Here is a 21,408-nt window from a genome sequence, read left to right as displayed (position 1 = left end):
ACTCGTATTATTGTTGTCTTTGAAAAAGTGTTTCAGTTCAACTCCCCCCTTCTCCGTTTAAGTAATGCTATAAGGAAAAATGGAGGATGTTTTTTTTTTTAAGTCCTCTTAAATGTCTTATGATTTTTAAAATCACTATTGAATTTGAAATGATCATTATTAAATTTTAATTCTAAATGTCATGTAATTTTTAAAATTACTATTAAATTTGAGATAATCATTATTGAAATTTAATCTAATTATAATTTTAAAAGTCACGTCCCATTTAAAATGACACAAGAAAGACAAATGTTGGTACATCCTTCTCCCATATGTACTGCTTTGAACAAGTTTTAGTGTATTGCATGGTTTGCCTGAACAACACATCAATAGGTAGCCATTTCTTTCCTCGAATTCTAAGGCATGTTTGGGTGACAATTATTTTTCAAATACTTTTTAAATACTGTTTTTTAAAATTTAAATTATACTCAAATTTTATCCAACTTTTTTCTAATTTTGTTTCAGGTTTTCTAAACCATCCAAACATAATTTCAAAAAATAAATTCTCTCGATATTCGTAATTTTAAATTTTTTTTAAAAAAAATCACACACCCAAACGAGTCCTTAACCGTTCACCGAACTTGAGAAACCCAAAAAAGAAAAACAAAACATTGTCATTGAATATAAGTAGTGTAGAGGTTATGGAGAAGAAGAGTAATAGTTTTTTCAATTCAAATGTCTTGGTTCTTTAATGTATTTGTGACAAATGTGTGTTTTTCTTGCCTTAAATTTGTGGGGATGTTTGGGGGAGCGTGACACGTGGTGGTTCTATGATCTATCATTCCATATTTTGATTTTTCTCCCCATTTTCAACCCTCCAAATAAGTCCTTCCTTTAATAAATCCCTATTCCCCATTTCACATCAAGAATAGAACCACGTGGGTAATATGTTCCCATAGAATCTTTGCAGCCAAAGACTAAAACAACGTCTTATTAAAACTTTTCATATCACTAAAATCCAAGCCCTAATACATTTACTAGTCACCATTCCGGATGATGTGGCCTTAATTCTTCAATTCACCCTCCTTTAGGTATGTATTGGGGTCATCTTGCCACTTTATTTAAAAAATTTAAATGACGTCACAGCAATTAAATTTGTGAAATCTAATTATGTATTAGGTGCAACATAATATATATTAATGGGTAATGTTAGATACTATATTCTTATTTTATCTTATCTTACTAAGTTGACGTGATAATGCTCATCAGTCTATATATCAACTTGTGTTAAAAAAAAAATGATTAATTGCATTGTCACATCAATCCAATAGAATGAGTGTAATATGTAATATTACTCATTAAAATTTTTATTTATTACATATCGGGTGATTTTGGTATATAAGTACATGTTTCATGAGGTTGTCACAACCAACGAGCGAGTATATTGGTCACATCGTTAGTCGAGGTTCGAATGTCTAATTGATTTAATTTTCGGATGATATTAATTCCATCAATCTTTTTAGAGTATAATATTTTAGAGTAATGCTATAAACTATATTTTTATTTTATAATTATTTCATATTGTTGAACTCGCAGTCTTAATCAACTGTTGGTTTTTTTTTTTTAAGAATTAGTTGAGATTATAATCGTGGGATAAATAATATATTTTTTAACATTATTAAACATTTTATAATGGGTATTGTGTAGAGTTTTTTTGAATTTGAATCGTGATAATTAGCGCTTTATCAAGTGGTCACAATTAATCCACGTAATCCTTTTTTTTTTTTTTTTTCTCTAAAAGCAGCATATAAGAGCACTCTCGATGGCTTATGCATTTTTTTTTTTTGAGATTTTTCCCAAAAACTAGTTAAAAGAAAGGAAAGATAAAAGGTGGAGTCAAAAGCTCAGTACCGTTGTGTTGCATTGAAATATTTTGCACTGAACCATTGAAAGGTTGTGGCTCCAACTTGTTTAAACATATACATAAGTAGTAGATCGTTGATTGCTTAATGGCTGCTCTTCCATAAATTCCCACAAACCAAAAAAAACGAGAGAAGAAAGAAGTAAAGGACAAAAGTATTTAGAGCCGCATTTGTTGCCATTCAGATCTCAGACAAAGCTGATTTCCTCCCTCCGACTTTCATAAAAGACTCGTGCACCCACCACCATTCTTCATCATTGCAGCCCAACGTTACTATTTTCAAAAACCCGTTGGAGCCAATTACATTTTAAATATCAATGGCCTTCTCTCTCTCTCTCTCTCTGCCTGCATTTCAGCCACTCAAATCATGAAGGCCCTCTGAACAACAACACTCCTCACTCTTTCTGAACTCAGATCAGGAGAGTTGTTGTAATGGGTTGTTTTCTTGGGTGTTTTGGTTTCTCCAAGAAGCGGAGGCGACGAAAGCCTTCCGATAAGGTTCGAGCTGGAGACCAGGTAAACAAACAAACTCATCTTTAAACTCCCATCTATTGGTTCTTTTTCTTAGTTTCATTATATTTTTTACTTTTGCCTTTTGTTGCAGCAAAATGGAAGTTATGTGCCTTTGGATTCCTCTGTGCCTGAAAATCTTGACGTCACCAAGGACCCCATTTGCTCATACTCTGCGTCGAGGTAATTAGACATTGATTAATCGGCTCTCTTTTTCTCTTTCCCTCCATCATTTGTGATGCGTGTATGTTAGATTCTAATGTATTTACTTTGCTTTTTTTCTTAGAGACAAGCCCAAGGGGCGGCCAAGCTTCAAAATCAGAAAAAAAGTTAGCTTTAATTTAGATGTCCAGACCTATGAGCCAATTCCGACAGATTATAATCTTTTGGAGAGTGATGAGGAGGAAGAAAAAGCAGCCAAAGGAGGCCTAAACCCCTCATTTTCAGAGGGGAAATCAGCAGAATCGAAAATGGGTTCGTACCCCTCAAATTATAGGTACCAAAATTGCAGAGACAGCTATGATGAGGAAAACGAAATAGCATACGAGGAAATTGATCTGGATGATGATGATGATTATGATGATGACATTGACGACGATGAATTCTACGGAGACGACGATATTCTTCATGATCAAAGGCAAGAAGATGTTTCTTGGCGGTTGGTTTCTGCAAATACGGAATCACAGAAGACAGTTTCTTCGACTCAGTTGACCAAGAACAAAACCACCAATGTAGTGGCCCCTTGTGCTTCAAACGTCAGAGAATGGAAGTCACTTGAGTTGCATCAAAATGTTCGAGATAGGAGCCAATATGTGCATTCTGTGCTGAACCCAGTAGAAAATCTCACCCAATGGAAAGCAGTCAAAGCAAGAGCAGCACCACCTGAGTACCAGAGGAAGGAAAACATAGAGTTCAAGAAAGCGCGACCCATCATAGATCCATCGCCTTTCTCAAATCTCAGTCAGTCTAAGCCTCTAATGCAAGAAATTGCTGTTGATACCAGCCTTTCAAACTGGTTGGTTTTACCAATGTCCAAAAGGTCTGAGACCACGATCGACCCATTGCTCTTGAGGCCATCTCGGTGAAGAAAAATATGTTGGACGGACCAAATTCAAGGAGATAAAGATAAGGTAGACACGTTCTAGAGATGAGCAGATTAAAAACCTGCAGAATCTCATATTTCAGGTTCTCACAGGAGTTTGTCATCTGGAACAGGGCTATACATTGAAGCTCAGCCTACTTTCATACAAGCATTGAGAAAGGACAATTGGTAAATACAGTTCATTTCAATACAAAGATGAAGATTATAAATAGAAGCACAGCCAACAGCTACTTTTTCTTCTCGTTCTTGGCTATTTTAGATGGATGTGAACAATCTGGCGTGTTGTTTTGTTTGCTTTTCTAATTCTTTCCCTCTCCTCTGATTGTTTTGTGAATGATGATTTTGCTGGGTAGTTCTGTACTACCGTGTCAGTGGGCTTTGGTTGTCTCTTGTTGTGTCTTACTGTTTGTATAAAAGATTGATAATGAATGGAACCATTCAATTTCAAAGATTTTCTACATCATCTTTTGTGTGAGAATTCTCATATTTGGAAGTGTGTGTTAGTTCGCATAAAAAGAGTATCCCAGTGATGATGATACATGGGATTTGGGTTCCAGGCACAAAATACCTGTTTCATTTTTGTGTTGGTTATGCCTATTAGTGAGTGGACCATGTGGGGCAGGCATTAAATTCTGTTTGACTAATTATGGTGCATAGAGTAAAAGAAATGCTCAATTATGGAGCACAGGTATATGTTCCAGATAAAGACATTTAATACTATGATGGTTTAATTTAGATTCTTGGGCTGCTATGGAAGTGGAATCAATGCATTAGAAAATATTGAATTTCATGATAGTCTTAACTAAAATTGATCCTACAAGATTCCATAGCAACAAGTTGAAAAATTCTCTCTGAAACTAGGTATAACTTTTGGAGTTTCATAGAGGTTTATGGAAGTTGAGTATCCAGACTCGCTCTATTTATCTATCATTTATCCAAGCAGGCAAGCAGCATCGAATGAAAAATGTATACATTTAACATGTTCATAGGAGACATAATCCTTTTCTAAATGCACGGAGGGAAGCAGTTACGAAAGGGTATTGCGTCTCAGTAAGTTAATTTCGTTAGATACGTTGACAATCAAGTATTGTATCATGAAGAATCCAAGTGCTGAGAAAAAGAGATTAAAAAAAAAAAAATAGAATTTTAGGTACCTGCTGCGCCATTAAACATGATGATTATCTGAAGTATTCTTTTGCACATATGTTCTACAATACATATCAGTGTACGTGGCAAAGCATCGAAAAGCTTGATTCTATGGAATAGATTACAATTATGGAAGCAATATTGCCATCATCCTCATCTGGTTTCGTCATGGGAAGGAGCTCTATGCAGTTTGTATATGGTTTACAAGAAACATACCAAGCTCTCACCTAAGAAACGCTTTTAGACTTCACTTCAATGAGTTAGCATACAAATCATGCCATGAGACCCTGCAGTTCTGGACCTTCAATCCATCCTTAAAACAGCAAAATGAGAGGCTAATTTCTACTATAGTCATCAAAAGTTGGAGTGAATGCCCCGTTAACTTATCCAGCAGCAATTTTCTGATACTAGGTGTACTGTATGCTATCTACATTATGGTACAGATGCAAGATTCTGAATCCTCATCGTCAGAGTCACTTACATCACTGCAGGCATAAACGGGGGACTAGGAATGAGAGACAATTATAAATGAAGGATAAATCTATAAAAAAAAATTATGCAACACTGAAGTACATATCACAAATTTTATGGTTTCTCCTCATGTGTCGTAATTTTCTTTTACACTAAAACTGGAGTGCATAGGGTATAGATACTGCATACTTCTGAATTAGTTCTGCAGGCACAACAGGGGAGTGGGAAGAGAGATTATTGTAAGCAAATGATAAATCAAATAAACAATTATGCGATTCTGAGTAAATCATATCACAGATTCTACAGTTAATCTCATGTGTAATAATTTTCTTTACAATTAGAACTGGAGTCCCTAGGGCATGGATATTGCATGTTTCTGACTTAGTTCTAAAGGCAATGAAGCAGATTAGAAATTGAAAGATTGCTTTTCTTCTCTTAGAGCAACCAATAAGAGTTATGTGTTAAATCATCAATTATTCCAAAAGCTTAAACTAATTTAATGATTTAATTAATATTTTAACACACCCTCTCATGTGTGGGACCAGACAACACGTAAAATATTTTAACTAAAATGAGGGTAAATTGTGAGAATTAGGATTTGAGCTCATGACCTTTGCTCTGATATCATGTTATATCAACAACTGTCCCAAAAGCTTAAGCTGATAAGAAATGATTGATTTAATCGATTAATTAATGTTTTAACATTATGTGCTAAACCTAGGGCTGTTTTCAATGATTTTTTTTTTTTTTTTTGGTCTCGCCAGTATCTTGCAGAAACAACCATTACACATTAGGTGCACAAATTCTAAACTATCTCTGAAGGCAATAGATCAAACCGAAGAGTTTAAAGAAATTATTTTTCTTCTACTCATTTAAACTAGGAATTACCAAGGTAAGGTGTGCTGAACCAAGGGATGTTTTCAATGAAATGTTTCACCAGTTTGATAGAGACGATCATTACATGCTAGAGACGTGAAGGTACTTATCTCCTCAACACAAGCAGTAAGTAGCAATGAATGGATAATATAGTAGTGATAAGGTATTGCCACCAGTAGCACCTGGGTATCAATACAAATCATGTGACAAACATAATTTCTGGTCGTTCAGGACATAACTCTGCAGACCATTAAAGGTTGGATGTATGTCCCCTCCTTTTGAGGTATTGCATTGGGAAATCCAAAGTTCAACATAATGGAAAAATGACAAGAATTCCTATTTCAAACCCGACTTTTGCCTCATCTGTTTCAACCTTTCTAACAGCAAAATAAGAGGTGGAGTATGACAAAAAACAGCCCAACCCACTATCTATTTTTTTTTTTTCTTTCCCTAAAGAAATTTCAGTTTCCTCAACTCAATGTTTCAATTCAGAGAAATTATACTGTCCTCAAAGTTAGGGTATAAGAGAAAAATTAAGTATATGTTTTGCAAATGTGTTTTAAATATGAAACACTGAAAGCCTAACATTTTTACGACACTCTTGCAATCTACTAAATGCGTAGTTAAGTTCTAGTAAGATGAAATAATGTTGAAGATGGAAAAAAATTGCTTTCCAAAGTTGAATCAGCTAGCAATAGCTAGAGGTTACTACTATGCTCAAACAACATTAAAACCACTTACCAATTCTGTGAATTGGCAAATTAAAGTCTATCGATACCAAATTTATTTGCAGACTAGGATCATAGAAGAAATTAAACAAAGAAAGGATCATAAGAAAATGATCCTGAAAACATAAAAACAAAGACGTTATTGGGGTGCAATGGACTAAAAATGGGGCTCTATATACAACTAATGAAAATCCTTACATGATGTAAATCCAGTCAAGTATTTTAATCTGAAGCCAATGTATGGTGTGTGCAGTTTTGCACACATAATGACATCAAAATGAAGCTGTACTTATTTGCAAATCCACCAAAATAAATTTTCCCAACAAATTCATGAACCATAGAGTAACATGGACTAAGAATATAAACAATTAAGTAGAAGAAAATAGAAATGCATTCTCACACCAACTTAACACAAATGCTCCAAAAAGTAAGATGTTCAATTGATCAAACTACAAAGACAATAACTGCCTAGAGCTATCATGATGGCACAATGGGAGTCCAACCATGACACAACATCAAATCTAGGCTTAGACAAGGGGACATTCTCAAGGCTATTTGTTTTAGACCAAATGCTATTAACTATGTTTCCAGTCCTAGCTATCATCATGATGCTAGATCTTCCTTTCGTACGGCAGACTAGGAAGCAACAACAGCATATAACTGAAATAGATCAACCTTCACTCATACTACAATCGATCAGCATAAACCCAATCCTCAATTGCAGTTCACTACCTGAAATACGTATAAAGTTCATGTTTCTCCTGTATTATTGGGTACCAATTCAGAAACAACAATCGACCATTTAGACATTATCAACAAAATTGCTGTTCTTTACAACCATAAAATCATCACAGACGAATGACATCGCGTTTATCTTCATCTGAAGCTTGGCTGCTCACAGAATTTTAAGGTGCAGCCTCTAATTTTAGTCTTAAAACAATATATAGCTAGGTCAATAAAGGCACCTTATCTTCCATGCGGTAGCTAAAACAAGTTCCAAAACCAACAAACTCGCTACTCAAACAAGCAGCCAAATCATTAAACAACAACCACCAAAACATTAAAATTCTTAAACTTTGCCCAAAACCATGCATAATATCTCAGTACATGACTCCACGCATACGTTACCTCGGATCGAATACCATCACCTCAGTGAGATTATTCCCGTTCCTATCGTTCCACTGCACTTTCCGCTGCGTCTTCTCAGACTTCCTCGACATCCCACCTCGACGAGGTGGCAACAACGAATTAGACTCACTATCTTCCTCTCCGTTAACGAGGTGATCCTGAACCTTTGCAGAGTCCATACCACCCACAGCCTTAGTTTTGCAGCCATTAACATCCTTGGCATCCGTATCCATCAATCAAACAATCCTCAACAATGAGAACCCAAATTCTTCGCCAATCAGCTCCGATGAAAACAGAAAAACAAAGGTTGAATCTCTGATTGGAAATTCACAGAACTTCAACAATTCATAAGAAATCCAATCCACCCAATTGCCTGAAAAACAAGAATTCACAGACCCTAGCCCCAGAAAATTCAAAATTTGGAGGTGGGTCTGGCTATAAATCACAGCTTTTTCCCAAATGCAGAGACGAGGTCAACGCTCATTCCCTGCTTTAGTTTGCCATGAGGGAATGAGCGAATGGAGAAATGAGAAATCAAAGAACATTTGAACTTAAAGAGATTATAAAATTCCCGATTGGGAGAGGCGGGGGGGGGCAAAGGATTCCGGAGAAAATGACGGATTAAGGTTTCAGACTGAATTTGGTGTGAAAACAACTAATGACTGAAATGAAGATCATTTCATTTTCTGGGATAGGACATCACAGAGCTGTCGGGGAGTAACAATTTGATTAGATTAAGAGGAAATAATCCCCTGATTTGAGGGACTAATATCTTATCAAATATCTTTTCTATTAAGTTTTGACCGGGAAAAACATAGCGCGTTTACTTTTCTTTCTAATTAGTTAGGGAGAGAATAAAAAAGATTATGCGGTAATTAGACTAGGAATTCATTGTTGAAAGTGTGCCAGGCAAAAGATTCTGATTGGACGGCTAAGATTGGAGGGGAGAGGCCATTGGCGCACGGTTAGTTATTCTCGTTATCATATAGCTAAATAAGAGGGTTCTCAGTGTTGGGGATAACTGTGGTTGGTTTGTTCAAATGGATCATAAACAGGCTATAAAGACGAAATTTGGTGAAGATTTTCCTTCCTTTTAAGAGTTTCATGCCTGAATTTAACAAAATATATGTATGGTTGGAGCATGGGATACAAAATATATATCATTGGAGTTGCTAGGTACTCGATCTCTCTTGCCATCTTCAATCCCCTTGAGCCGCTAGCGAGCGTGAGTTCCTTCAACGTCACAAATCTTTCATACGAGCCAAACGTCGAAAAGTATTTTTAACGAAATTACTTTTCAAGTAAAATAATTTAAGCTGAAAACATTTTCAACCGAAAATATTTTACGTAAAAACAAACGGAGCCTAATAGCTAAATACAAGGGTTTAAATCGAATTGGGTTAAACTCATGGGATTCATGATAAAGTATCAAATAGTAATGTTACTCTCCACCCTCATTTATCATACATTTTATATCGGTTAAAGTAAAGTATTTTAAATGACTTTTTATATTTATCCTTAAAAACAATTAAAAAATAATTTACTTAAAACATGCCATGTTACGGATATAAAATAGGTGCCAACAATAGCATTATCCAAGTATCAAATAGAGAGATAGATTGTGACAATGTTATGAACGGGCATTATCCAAGTATCAATCCACAGCTGTCTATGTACTTTTTTTCCTGAGAATAGCTGTCTATGTACTTGTTTCTATCAATAATACACATGATTACATGAAGGCTCTTCTTCTATTTGAATTTTGTGGGGCTTGATTTTACAGGTTTTCTATCCTCGGACAATGACTACTTCTGAAGTCAAGGTAAGTAGACTTCGTACGAGCATTGCTGTCGGTGGTTATAAACATAACCTCGATCAATAGTATGCAATGGCTTTTGGCCATTTTTAAGAATGTGTTTGGTGGTTTAGGTGTGTGATTGTAAACAGAAGGATGATAGCCTTAAAAGAGCATTCGCATTTGATTATTTAAAGTTCTATTTAAATTTTAGCTAAAACGCCTCTCTCTCTTTTTTCTTTTTTCTTTTTTTTTTTCTTTGTTTATTTTAGTTAAAGGGTTTTTAAATACTATATATTAGATTATCTATTCTTTATCTATACTATTTAAATTTTTTTTTTTAATTATTATTTTGTCTCTTTCTCCTCCCAATCTCTCTCTCTCACGAACTGAGCGTTGTGCTCATGTTGCAAAGCCAATAAATGAGTGCTCGCCACCACCGTCTGGACCGCCGTGTTAAACCAAGAAACCCATAGTAGTCATTGTCTCGCTGTGCTCGCTACCACCTCCTAATATTTCTCTAGCTTTCTCTCTCTACATCTAGCCAATCATCACTAAAAGCTCACTATTGAAGCCCTATCCATCCTAAACATACACTACACAGCTCGCCCGACCTGCTTGTTGTTGTCACGTCGCCACCCCACTCGCCAATAGCCCGGACCACCACACAAAGCCAAAAAACATATCTTGCTGCGACCGCATCTTGTTACTGTGCTCATGTTGCAAAGGAAACATATCTAACCTACATTCAAGCATTTTTTTTTTCTAAAAAAAATGAGGAGTATTTTGGAAATTTTAATAGAATTTAACGAAAAATCCTAACGGATGATCCCTAATTGAAACTTTCTAAAAAATGGATACCCTAAATTGAGACGTTTTAAAGTTCAGGTATTTTCTGTCAAAAATGGTGAAAGTTCGGTACCCTTAAATGAAGTTATCCCTTCAATTTATTTGAGTTATTTTTTCCAAAATAAAATAAAATTATAGGATAGTTTGTGTCATGAAAAGAACTTCTAATCCAATACTTTGGAATTCTTTAAACTAAATCCACTTGGGGGGTTGTAAATTTGACTTTGCATAATTGGGTGAATTATTATTTTTTGATTTGGCATATGTCTGATAATATTTATGGTTATATGGCCTACATTATATATATATATATATATCTTTTCCTTTACGCTACACACAATATTTAACGTTAAATATTATCAGACAAATTTGATACCATCATCTCAATCATTTAAATGATATAATTTTAACGTTATACGGCCTAAGTCCTCTCTTCAATTTTATATTAATTAATTCATTATTAAAATCAAAGAATGGCCTAATGTCACTCTGAACTCATTTGCATTGTCCATATAATTCCGGAAAATGTCAAAAAAAAAAGTGATACGAATGGAAAGTTAAGCATAACTTGAAAATGCATTTCTTTCTAGAAACATGAAAAACAGTTGCAAGTGCTGGACAGATCGGATGACGGTATGGACAGATGTCTGCTAAAGTATGATTAAAAATAATTAAATTATTTCGGGAAAAAGAAGAATCTGCTTAAATTTGAGGGCGGCCGAACCTTCATTGTGGCTAAAGTGAGTGGTTCAGTCACTCAAATTGTCCGTTTGAGAGTGATTAAACCACCTCTTTGGCCTTAAGAATCGTTTGACCATCTTCATATTGGCTATTGGAGGTGGTCGAACAATCCCTATGGTTATAGGAGGTCGTTTGGCCACCCCCAACGGCGAATTTAGGGGTGGTTGAACTAGCCCCTTAGCCATAGTGGGTGGTTCTACCACTCTCAACCTGGCCATTTGGGATGGCCAAACTACTTCTATGACCAAAAAGGATAGTTCAACCACCTATTTTATTGCAAGCCATCATTTTTTTTTTTAAATGTTTAGTCACGATTTATACCACTCATTTAAAATGACCGGTCCAAATAAAAAATATTGCACCTAGTGCAATACCCTATATATTACAATAGATCTCAATCCCCCTATACAACACCCCGCCTTGACGCCTTCACCCTTGGCTTCCTTGAAACTTGGCAGCCTGCCTTAATTAAAACCTTTATTTCAAAAAGTCGTAAACTTGATCCCATGACTTTTTTTTTCTTTTTTTTGAAGTCTAACAAATTACTATTGTTTTCAATTTTAAACTAACGGAAAGTTAATTAGAAAAAGAAAATAAAAAATTGTTGGAAAGTGAGAAACTGTCTCATAGAGTGTCTCACTTTTTCTTTCCATATGCTCTAAAAAGAGTAATGCTACATCCAAGACTCTTATTCCCCCCTTTTATCCTTCAAATATGATCATTATTAGATTTTAACCCAATTTTAATTTTAAAAGGCATGTCACATTTAGGAGCATATAGCAGTACTCTTTGAAAAAAAAAAAATCGAAACCCTAAAGGTGTATCTTCTCTCTCATTATGTTTTAAAATCAACGTTAGGGGTGGTGGCTAGATTATGCATTGTCACATGAAGATTCTATGCACCAAGCCACCAACTGACGTGACTCCACGTCTACTTGAATAATCCAAAACACTCTAGAAGAAAAAGAGAATTAGGAATAGAAAATCAACAAACAGCAAGATTTCTTCTTTTTTTTTCTTTATAATAGGATCCGAAAACAAAATCTAGCAAGAAGAGGATATGCACAGGCTATCACTTTAGCGTGCCTTCTACCCAAGTCAATGACAAAAAGATGGTGGAAAGCACTTGCTTCAAATGTTGCCAAACATGATTGTGAAGTTGAACTTACAGTCTACTCAAAGTTAAACCCCAAAAACACCTTGGGTGCAATATACTCTTATCTCACTTCACTTCCACTTTCAACCATTTGTGGAGAGATCAGGCATTTCTGAGGATGGCATGCTTTGAAAGAGCGTCTCCGGCACTGAGGGATATCCTGCTCAAACGGTACCGGTAAGAACATTTTATATATTGAAAAGTCCTGGTAACAATACAATATTATCCCTAACAGCTATGGAAGTTTTCCAGCCGAAAAAGCTGAAAAAGTAGAGTTATTATTTTAGTGGAGCTCTTAGTGCCTTGCATGGTCTTCAGAAAGTGTATGCAAGAGCGCTATTGTGCTGACAAAACTATTTGTTGGTCACTGCTGCTTAACCTTCATCTCTTGAGTGGGCTATGATTGCTAGTGAGAAACAGAGGTTGAGTGGGCAAAAAAGTACCTCTTAATTGTAGATGTTCAGCCATTTAGAACCAAGTATTGCCTAGAAATGTTGCGAAAAGCTCTGCATGCATGACAATAAGCTGCAAAAATGAGGAAGTATGTGGCAGCCACTTTGCTGCCAATTTTAACAATGCTCACGCATGCAAACTGTAAAACCCATCATGCTAAACATCTTAGCTAAGCAGGCAGCTCAAATAGGCCCCATCATGCTTGATCTGAGATTTTATTATTCGGAGGAAAATATATATATATATATATATATATATATATAAAAAAAAAGCTTATCAACATTCTAAGGCATTGGAATAAAACAGCTGATATTTTACTTTTAACGTTAGTTATACAACTTCTCTTGCCTTAGGTCATTAGGAGACAGTTACTCATACTCATTGGACATAACATCTATGTTGTTTTCTTTATTTGGTTGACAAGATTTAAATCCACCACAACAATACCATTCACCATAAAATCATCAGGGAATCTAGGAAATGTAATTTCCATTCTAATCTTCTGTAGGAAAAGATACAGAAAATAAATGATCTTCCCTTAGGTTATTATAGGGCATATAAGTAGAAATTTGCCTTTCAATATGTGGGAGCTGTAGGCAATTATTTTTACAGATGAACTTTGGCGGACAGAAAGACGTGTTTTCCAGGTGGACAAGCAACGGAATGTTCAGCACTAATTGGTGGGTGGGATGAAGCTGTATACTTCCATTAGCATAATAGTTGATAGCTACATCTTCCACCAAGTAGACATGAAATTGTCATTTCTGTTCAGTTGGACTAGTTGTAACACCCCGGTCCCATATTGGGAAGAGATGAATAGTTCATAGAGTGAGTAGTTTATAAAGATACTCATGGGTGTTAAGTCCCACATTGCCTAGTTACTAGGTGAAACTGGGCTTTATAATGGATTCTTGGAAAAGCTTCAAATTGACTAGTCCTTTTGGAGTGATAGCGCAGATGTGGCTAGCGCTTTTCCTTGGGTCGTTACAAGCAATGTGGGACTTAACACCCATGAGTATCTTTATAAACTACTCACTCTATGAACTATTCATCTCTTCCCAATATGGGACCGGGGTGTTACACTAGTAATCTCTAGGTTCAGCTTATCATAGAGGCAGGTGAGCCATATAAAAATGCGGAGAACCTTTCTTTGCCCTGCTGACGAACAAAAAAATTGGACCCTATGGACAGGCGTCACATTTCTGTAACAACCAAAGGGATCACTAATCATAGTCTTGAAATGCTACATTGGAGTTATCAGATGGCATCAAACCTTGTAATCCTAATAGTCAAATCTGTAATTGATTGGTGAGCTTAAATAGAAAGTAAACCTCGGTCTGCATAAACTCTATCTTGAAGAAACTCGCTTGCAGTCATCCTCGCCCTCCAAAACAGCAACGTCTCCATTTAGTGGCGATATTTTCGCCTATAATTATGGATACTTTCTTGCTTCTCTTAACTTTTTTCAATTGGATAGCAACCAAAGTCCACAAAAACGGAAACTCTTTTGCCCATAATCTCGTCAACCATCGGTCTCGCACCCCCTCCCAAAACACTCACTCAAAAGGATTCACGTAGTTGACTCAATCAGTTAGGACTAAGGCTTAGTTAAACCGAGTTCCATATACCACAGTTTGTAGAATCTACCCCATATTAATATGTTTACTTCCTGTTTTACAGTGAAGAAGTTGTCAACAATTTGATTAGGCTTATTAATAATGGACATGGTATTGTGAATGTAAATGGATAGTTTAATTAGAGAGAAAAGGACAAGAAAATTCCAAAATCCAAGCCATGAAGATACAAGGAACGAAATGATTATTTTGGAAGTTTTAAAGTTAATGTTTTTCTTTCTGTAGATTGATGGATTGAAAATAAGTTGTTTTTATAAGTAATTCAAATTCACTAAAAGTGCAGAGGAGCGCAAGTCTAGAAAGTATACAAGAGAAAATTATAATCATTCTACTTATAAAAAAGAAATAAAGAACAGAAGAAAACAGAACCAATCTGACAATCAACATTATTCCTCTCATGGCAGTGCTGAAAAGCCCATGGAGATTGATCATCACTTGTATGAATTCGGATCTGTGGAATACCACATCCAGGTAAAACCCTTGGCACTCATATCATATAAAAACTTGACATATTTTAGTGTTCAACATCCATTTTCTGTTTCTTGTACCTAGTTTCAGTTGATGAATTTCATGTGCAAGCATAAAAAAACAATTTCATCATGCATAGAATTTCAGAACTCGTGTTCTCTATATCCAAATATGATTCAAGTAGTCAGGTTTAATTGGAACATATGATGATTGTGAAGCGAGTAAAAAAGATTACATCTTTGAGCAAGAGTTAGAATTTTTAAATTGAAAATTTCAGAAACCAATATTAGTGGGAGAAGAGGCATACATTTTATGATTAAAATTTGTGTGTGTTGTCAGTTTGTAATTATACAGGTTTTATAGCTTTAACAAATAATTTAAGAATTATTTTGATGATTCCTCTTTAATGTTTAACAGTCTTCAGCATCAGATCCATATCATACCTACTTGTCAATATCCACCCCACTACTGTCCCAGGGTGCCCTGCTATCGCATGGGCTTTCGCACTACACTATAGAGATGGTACAGGGAGTTAGTTCTGATGTAATGGAGATTGTTGAACCAGCAAAAGAAGGATACCAGCTTACTCTAAGTATTAACTTTGATAAGATTCCACATGGCAAAGGTTTGGTAATCCTTCATTTCAATGATATACAAAAGATTCTTGGAACTTGAAATATTTTTTCATACTATTTACATCTTAACTCTGTTTATTATTATTATTATTATTTTAAATGTAAGAGCAACAATTTTTATGGCACTGTGAATGGAGATTAATATGCACTTTCTCTGGCTTGATTTCCAAAAATAAAAATAAAAATATTCGATAATTTATACTCTCTTGTCCAAAAAAGATGGGGTGATTCCTTTCTACTTTTCTAAGTTATGTAGAGTTTCCAAATTTTTTTTTTTTTTAATAAAATAGAGTTTCCAAAAAATATTAAGTCTAAAAGCATCTACTCATTAAATTTGAGCCCACCTTTTTCCTTTCACATTTGATACTACGTTTCCTAACCCCCCAAGGGCATTTAAGAAGATTGCTAATTTATTGAGTTTTCATTAAATCACATTTGGAACTACCTTTCTTATCCCACCTAAGCCCATTTTAGGAAGATTCTTATGTTTATTAAGTTTCATTAAAATGCATGCCATTTGTAAACATCCTCTTGGCAACCATAATGCTATGCTACTAGATATAACTAGTCGCACTAAAGATATTTCCAGAAAAAAGAAAAAGGATATAGTAGCATTTCAACATGTTAATAGAATGGATTTGATGAAGTGGTTATTAGGCATTGAGATGAACTTAAAATAAGGAGAAGATTAATAAACTGCTAGTCACTGCATTAAAGGAGAATTATGAACATAAGCTTTTACAATCTGAATCGAGTGAGTAAACATCATAAAACAAAATCTAAGACACAGAAAGAAGAAAGAGCACACACCTCCAAATGCATGAAGTTGAAAATTTAAGCTCCAAGAAAATATCATTTAATTAGTGTGGTTTTTGCCACCTCGCCAATATTGCCATTTCGGAGGATCTGGGTAGGGAAATCCAAGTATCCAGAAATACTAAGCTAGTTGAAGGAAACCAACATAATCTCCTGATAATCCAGCAAAGAAGTAAAATAACTTAGGTAAAGCATCATTTTATTGAAGAGAAAGCGAACACGTTGAAATTTCAATAATTAGAATTCAATAGTTTTTTATACACGATTTCTGTGTGGAGCAGAAATAGTACAAAAAAGGGTAAAGGATAAAATAGACTAGAATAGTACCCTGAAGAAATTCAAACAAAATGTATACTCATTTATTAAAACCTTCAAGATCTTTGAGAATTTGGAGCTTAATCAAACAAAATCATTTCCTTTCTGCCAGTGATTTGTTATACAGTAATAAACTAATAGTGGAAGAATTAGCAAAATGCTTAAGAAGATAGCAATAATTGTAATCGATGCATGTTTTCTTGTTCCAGACTCTGTAAAGGCAATTACAGAGATATCTTCAGTGCAAGCAGTAATACTAAGTTCTCAGTTGAAAGAAATGTTGCTCAATCTCAATTCCCAGGTTACATTTCAAGGGACTTACAAACCAATCAAACTAGTCTATCACCCAAGGGAATCTTTCTTTGTCATCAGAAAGGTAAGTCCACACGTACAGTCAAATCCTCTATCCTGAATTGATTCCAGAAACAGCTTCACAAACTCTTATACTCTATTCCATGCTACATTTCTACCAATTTTATGTAGCCTAGGCTGTATGCCATAAGAACATTAGTTGCCAGAGACCTATAAGGTAAGTCTGCATAAATAATAATCTAGTAATTTGGCCTAAAACTAAGTTCAGCCAAGATTTACATTTCAAACATTTGAAATTTCAAATTGAAGCCAAAATTGAAAAGTTTAAACAGCTAGAAATTTTACTCTACTTTCTTATGCAACTACGGATTGTCTAAATTGAAGGGAATTCATGTGTTTGACAGCCACAAAAAATCATAGCAGTATTCCCCATGCGTTTCAAAGAAAATTCAGATGTGATTATTGCAACAGCCTTCTTTCAGGTTTGTGCCTGATATGATATGATACATCCGGTGCTATTCCTCAGCATGATGAATTTTTTTGTTCTTTGTTCCTTTTCTTTTATTCACTTTCTCCAGGAACTTATGGATGTGGGAAGTTCTCAAGAATGGGCCAAAGTACCTCATTGCACCTGGTCGCCCATTCCTCCTCCAGAACTGAGAGGAGAATCTTTTGAAGATTTGAGCACCAATGGAGGATTTGTTTCTTTTGGTATCATTATTACTGCCAACCACAAGTTCACACAAAACACAGATACTCCAGATCTAAATATTTCATCTTGAACCCTCCAACGTGTACCTTCAATCATGCATTTTAAGGAAAACTTCAACTCAAACATAAGATGCTTTTTGTAATTTTAAGATAACAGCAGCTAATTTTTATCTTTTCTTTATATACCAGATAAAGTTTGTCTAAGACATTTATGCATAAATTTTTTATAGATATTTCTTCACGCCATGTTGAGGGCAAAAGACTAGATAAGACTGTATGGAGTCTATTGAACTTCAATGCCTACGTTAAATACCATGTAAAGGTAATATTTCTATAAACTTTTTTTTAACACTGGGCAATGTTTTTTTTTTCAATTCTTCTTAAGATTGTTAGATATTGGTCTTCTTACATCTTTGGCTGACAAGGTTATTCAAATAGTGCACCAGAGGTTTTATTCAGAGAAGGATGAGGAAGCGTTTGGAAAGTTTGGTTGAGGTAACCTAAGTTGCATCAAGTAGTCTATACTCTGGCACAATAATATTTATAAAAATGGAAAAGAATTTTTTTTTTTCTTTAGTGAAGGTCATTTGCAAACAAAATCAGTCACTTAATATTGCAAAAAGAACTACTCCGATAAAACCACTTTCAGACCTTACAAAAGATAATTAAAACCAAGAAGAAAATGACAGTGAAACTCTCTACGTGACTTGCAGGTCCTGCAGAGTGCAAGCTCAGAAGAAAAAGAACAATTTCAAAAATATCAAGGTATGCTTTCAACTGATATATCTTTAAGAAAGATCCAAACAACAGTACTGGTTTTTCTTTTACCCAGAAAGATGCACTGTCCTTAGTTTCAGTCCAATGTAGAAGTTGAGTTTTTTTTATAAGTAATTGGCCCCAAAGAGAGGGGAAATGAGAGATTCGAACTAGTAACTTCCGCTTCATGAGATATGGTCTCCAGCCGATTAAGCTACCCCTTGAGGCTTACTATAAAAGTTGAGATATGAACTTAACTAAACTACCAATTCATCCCATCCCATTTAGGAAAGTAACAGTACTTCTAAAAAGTAGAAGAAAAAAAATTAAAAATTTACTATACTCAGTTTAGCAAAAAGTTCCCAGCACAGTGATAGTGGAACAAAAACAAATAAAATTTTCTTACCATTTTGAGCTTGTTACTGTTTGTTTTGATGCAGGTGGAGGATACAAGTATATAAGCAAACTGGTCAGTCTATCAAAATCTAAAATCCTCAAGCGAAGATATGGCAACTTAAGCAGGAAGATCAAGCGACTCCGATCCCGAATTAAAATCCACGGATTTGGGCGTTTCCGTCGACGATGGTTGAGATTCCCAAAGTTTTCTTCTTCAATGGGATATGCCAAATTAGATTAAAACCATTCTCATACTTTGTACATTCCAGTATATGATTGCAGTTAGGACATTAGATTGGTGCCAGATTTGGACTTCAATTACTCTTTGAATGTAATGATTAAAGGTGCTTCACATGATCAATAACAAACAACCTAAGTTCCTAAAACTTTAATGTCTTTCAATTCTTTTGCATAGAAATGCTTAATTAGTCTGTCTTAAGCTGCCATTCTCTTGGAAATCTATAAATATATTGGAATGCCTCAGTCTTCAGAATAATCAAATTCCTTGGCTTTACTTTAGAATTATATATATATATATATATATATATTTTCACAACAATGCGTTGCCTACACAAAGAAGTTTCAACATCTAAATTATGAGCAATAATGTCTATCAAACATTTGTTGGAATGGCATGCTGGACAAATTCAAATATTCTAGAGAGATGTCAGACCATAATTAAAAAAAAATAATAATAATAAAATCTCTCAGAGCATTAAATGAAAATGTGCACATTATTCAAATATATTAAGATTGTGGCAAATGGTATTTGAAGAGCAGTCAGGAAAATCGCATTGAGATATGACAAGTCAAGTTGAAAAATAACTCTATAAATCATAATTTTGCAGACAAATATTAACTACAAAAGGAGACAGAAAATAATGTATAGTTAAACTGGCATATTTTCTTCTTGAATAACCATATGCATATTGATGTGATCTGACTATTAAAAGAGTCTGACAATTATACTAAAAGCAGTATCAAAAGGTTATAAAGAGAAGTAGAAGTCTGAGAGAGACTTACAGAAAATTAATTTGCTGTCTCTGAATATTGACACGCTAGAGCAATCAAGTTAATATCTTCAGCTAAATCTCTGAAAGTGCTCAACCAAACCCATTTCAAGTCATGTCATTACTCTCAAATCAGAGATCCTACCAAAGGGCACCATCTGTCTTTCTTTTTCTTTTTTCTTTTTCTTTTTCTTTTTCTTTTTCTTTTTGGACCAAGTCAATGCTCATGTCTAAAGACATATCATTGAGATCAAGAAAATGACACATGGCAGGTTAAAGTGAGGCTAGTGAGCAATATAAAATCCAAACATAAAGACGGTTTTTTACTATTCTGTGCACTAAAAAAAAAGGGTGCACAACAGGTAGGCTGACTCATAAATCTTCCTTATGTTCCCTTTGAATGACTGATTCAACATGGAAGGGAAATATCTAGACACAAAAGACAACAAAACATGCCCCTGATTCTTACACTGCAACATATGAGTTGTAATTGCAGTTTGTTTCCATATAACCCAATTAGCAGGACAAGAAAGAATCTAAATTTGGCTTCAAAGTGACAGTCATGTTCCTCCATGTGCTTCTCTCCCCACTAAACATAAACAATGGAAACAACGTACACCCAATTTTCAGGACACCATTACAATACATAAGTGGAGAAGATGACATTGAGAAATACAAGTGGCAGCAATGAGAATCCATACAAATTTCTCTTAAAATTCTAGAAGAATAACCTCCATAGATGGGCATAGTGCGGCAACTTGCATGCTTTTGGTTAAAGTAAAGGGTAACCAAAGCCCAACATTTAGGTTTAATAGCACTGTCCATTCCAGACCTACCTTAAGTTTGAGGTTCTCAAACCAAGAATGGGTGAGGCAGAGTTGAATCTCTTCCACGCATATTGTCTGTTTGCTAGTTTTAATGCTTTCATAAATTCTGATATGTAACATATTCTAAATATGTTCCCACAAAACAGGATAAGTTTAAAAAGTACTGAAGGACCAGAGTTATGTTCAAAAACACATATAGATAGCTCTAGTCCTAAGAAATATAGCACCATATATAGGAAATAAAGAGCAGGGACCTTTTTTGTGTCACACAAATGGTGCACAAAAAGCCATGTCAAAATCCATGTCATGGTTCTCAACTCCTAGAACATGGAACTAGGAGCGTCTAAACTATCCATTACCACCAATATCATCATCGTTACCTTCTAAACCATAGCAACAAAGACAATATAAGCACGAGTAGCAACAAAGGAAGTAAGCAAGAAGCACTTGGAAAGATAAAGGAATCATTCTAGTGGATGTGGGTAATACTAGAGAGATTGTGAACACGCACACATGCTATAAAACCTTCATCAGCTTAAAAAATAAATTTAATTATAAAGTCGGGTTAGATGCTGAACAACAGTCACAGCCCTTGGAGTAAACGATGGAGTTCTTGTCCTGAACCTTCTTGCAGTATTTGCACAACCATGACTGGTCATCAAAAATATGTGCA

At 35.0% G+C, this 21,408-nt stretch overlaps 3 protein-coding genes and 1 long non-coding RNA gene across 6 annotated transcripts; 2 read left to right on the top strand and 2 right to left on the bottom strand.

Annotated features, from left to right (window-relative positions):
• The first annotated feature begins 2,133 nt into the window (after positions 1 to 2,133).
• Positions 2,134 to 3,949, top strand: LOC133858549 (uncharacterized). Its single transcript, XM_062294028.1, has 3 exons — positions 2,134 to 2,416; positions 2,505 to 2,593; positions 2,697 to 3,949. Exons 1-3 carry the CDS (start codon positions 2,333 to 2,335, stop codon positions 3,493 to 3,495), a joined length of 972 nt encoding a protein of 323 aa, XP_062150012.1. The 5' UTR covers positions 2,134 to 2,332; the 3' UTR covers positions 3,496 to 3,949.
• A 728-nt stretch (positions 3,950 to 4,677) lies between these two features.
• LOC133873375 (uncharacterized) lies at positions 4,678 to 8,630 on the bottom strand. 2 transcript variants are annotated; one of them, XM_062311091.1, is made up of 2 exons: positions 7,862 to 8,606; positions 4,678 to 5,143 (listed from the first exon to the last, which is right to left on the bottom strand). In XM_062311091.1, the coding sequence occupies exons 1-2, from the start codon at positions 8,092 to 8,094 to the stop codon at positions 5,086 to 5,088; spliced, it is 291 nt and encodes a 96-aa protein (XP_062167075.1). In that variant the 5' UTR covers positions 8,095 to 8,606; the 3' UTR covers positions 4,678 to 5,085. The 2 variants fall into 2 exon arrangements, with proteins under 2 accessions (XP_062167075.1, XP_062167076.1); XM_062311092.1 differs by lacking the exon at positions 4,678 to 5,143 and adding an exon at positions 5,167 to 5,331 and having other exon boundaries at positions 7,862 to 8,630.
• Positions 8,631 to 12,435: 3,805 nt separating this feature from the next.
• LOC133873371 (uncharacterized) lies at positions 12,436 to 20,087 on the bottom strand. The gene is made up of 4 exons (XR_009901116.1): positions 19,922 to 20,087; positions 16,403 to 16,561; positions 12,846 to 12,908; positions 12,436 to 12,562 (listed from the first exon to the last, which is right to left on the bottom strand). It is a non-coding gene; the product is annotated as an uncharacterized LOC133873371 (long non-coding RNA).
• LOC133873355 (actin-related protein 2/3 complex subunit 2B) lies at positions 12,449 to 19,284 on the top strand. Of its 2 annotated transcripts, none has more exons than XM_062311075.1 (10): positions 12,449 to 12,579; positions 14,894 to 14,960; positions 15,375 to 15,582; positions 16,933 to 17,099; positions 17,440 to 17,517; positions 17,614 to 17,746; positions 17,977 to 18,068; positions 18,185 to 18,241; positions 18,460 to 18,511; positions 18,943 to 19,284. In XM_062311075.1, the coding sequence occupies exons 1-10, from the start codon at positions 12,521 to 12,523 to the stop codon at positions 19,137 to 19,139; spliced, it is 1,110 nt and encodes a 369-aa protein (XP_062167059.1). In that variant the 5' UTR covers positions 12,449 to 12,520; the 3' UTR covers positions 19,140 to 19,284. The 2 variants fall into 2 exon arrangements, with proteins under 2 accessions (XP_062167059.1, XP_062167064.1); XM_062311080.1 differs by having other exon boundaries at positions 15,375 to 15,587; positions 17,025 to 17,099.
• Positions 20,088 to 21,408: the final 1,321 nt, after the last annotated feature.

The sequence above is a fragment of the Alnus glutinosa genome, chromosome 1 (assembly GCF_958979055.1).
Source record: "Alnus glutinosa chromosome 1, dhAlnGlut1.1, whole genome shotgun sequence".
In the NCBI taxonomy this organism is placed as follows: domain Eukaryota; kingdom Viridiplantae; phylum Streptophyta; class Magnoliopsida; order Fagales; family Betulaceae; genus Alnus; species Alnus glutinosa.
The sequence above is the reverse complement of the archived record's forward strand: the minus strand, read 5'-3'. Positions and strand labels throughout refer to the sequence as shown.

What these genes read in the sequence shown, in the direction of transcription:
- LOC133858549 (XM_062294028.1), top strand. Translation starts at nt 2,333, where the DNA reads ATGGGTTGTTTTCTTGGGTGTTTTGGTTTCTCCAAGAAGCGGAGGCGA. An exon ending in AGGTTCGAGCTGGAGACCAG is followed by an intron (nt 2,417 to 2,504) that starts GTAAACAAACAA and finishes CTTTTGTTGCAG; the next exon opens with CAAAATGGAAGTTATGTGCC. An exon ending in TGCTCATACTCTGCGTCGAG is followed by an intron (nt 2,594 to 2,696) that starts GTAATTAGACAT and finishes TTTTTTTCTTAG; the next exon opens with AGACAAGCCCAAGGGGCGGC.
- LOC133873375 (XM_062311091.1), bottom strand. Translation starts at nt 8,094, where the DNA reads ATGGATACGGATGCCAAGGATGTTAATGGCTGCAAAACTAAGGCTGTG. An exon ending in GTGATGGTATTCGATCCGAG is followed by an intron (nt 5,144 to 7,861) that starts GTAACGTATGCG and finishes TTATGCCTGCAG; the next exon opens with TGATGTAAGTGACTCTGACG.
- LOC133873355 (XM_062311075.1), top strand. Translation starts at nt 12,521, where the DNA reads ATGGCATGCTTTGAAAGAGCGTCTCCGGCACTGAGGGATATCCTGCTC. An exon ending in TTGCAACAGCCTTCTTTCAG is followed by an intron (nt 17,518 to 17,613) that starts GTTTGTGCCTGA and finishes CACTTTCTCCAG; the next exon opens with GAACTTATGGATGTGGGAAG. An exon ending in TGGAGGATTTGTTTCTTTTG is followed by an intron (nt 17,747 to 17,976) that starts GTATCATTATTA and finishes AATTTTTTATAG; the next exon opens with ATATTTCTTCACGCCATGTT.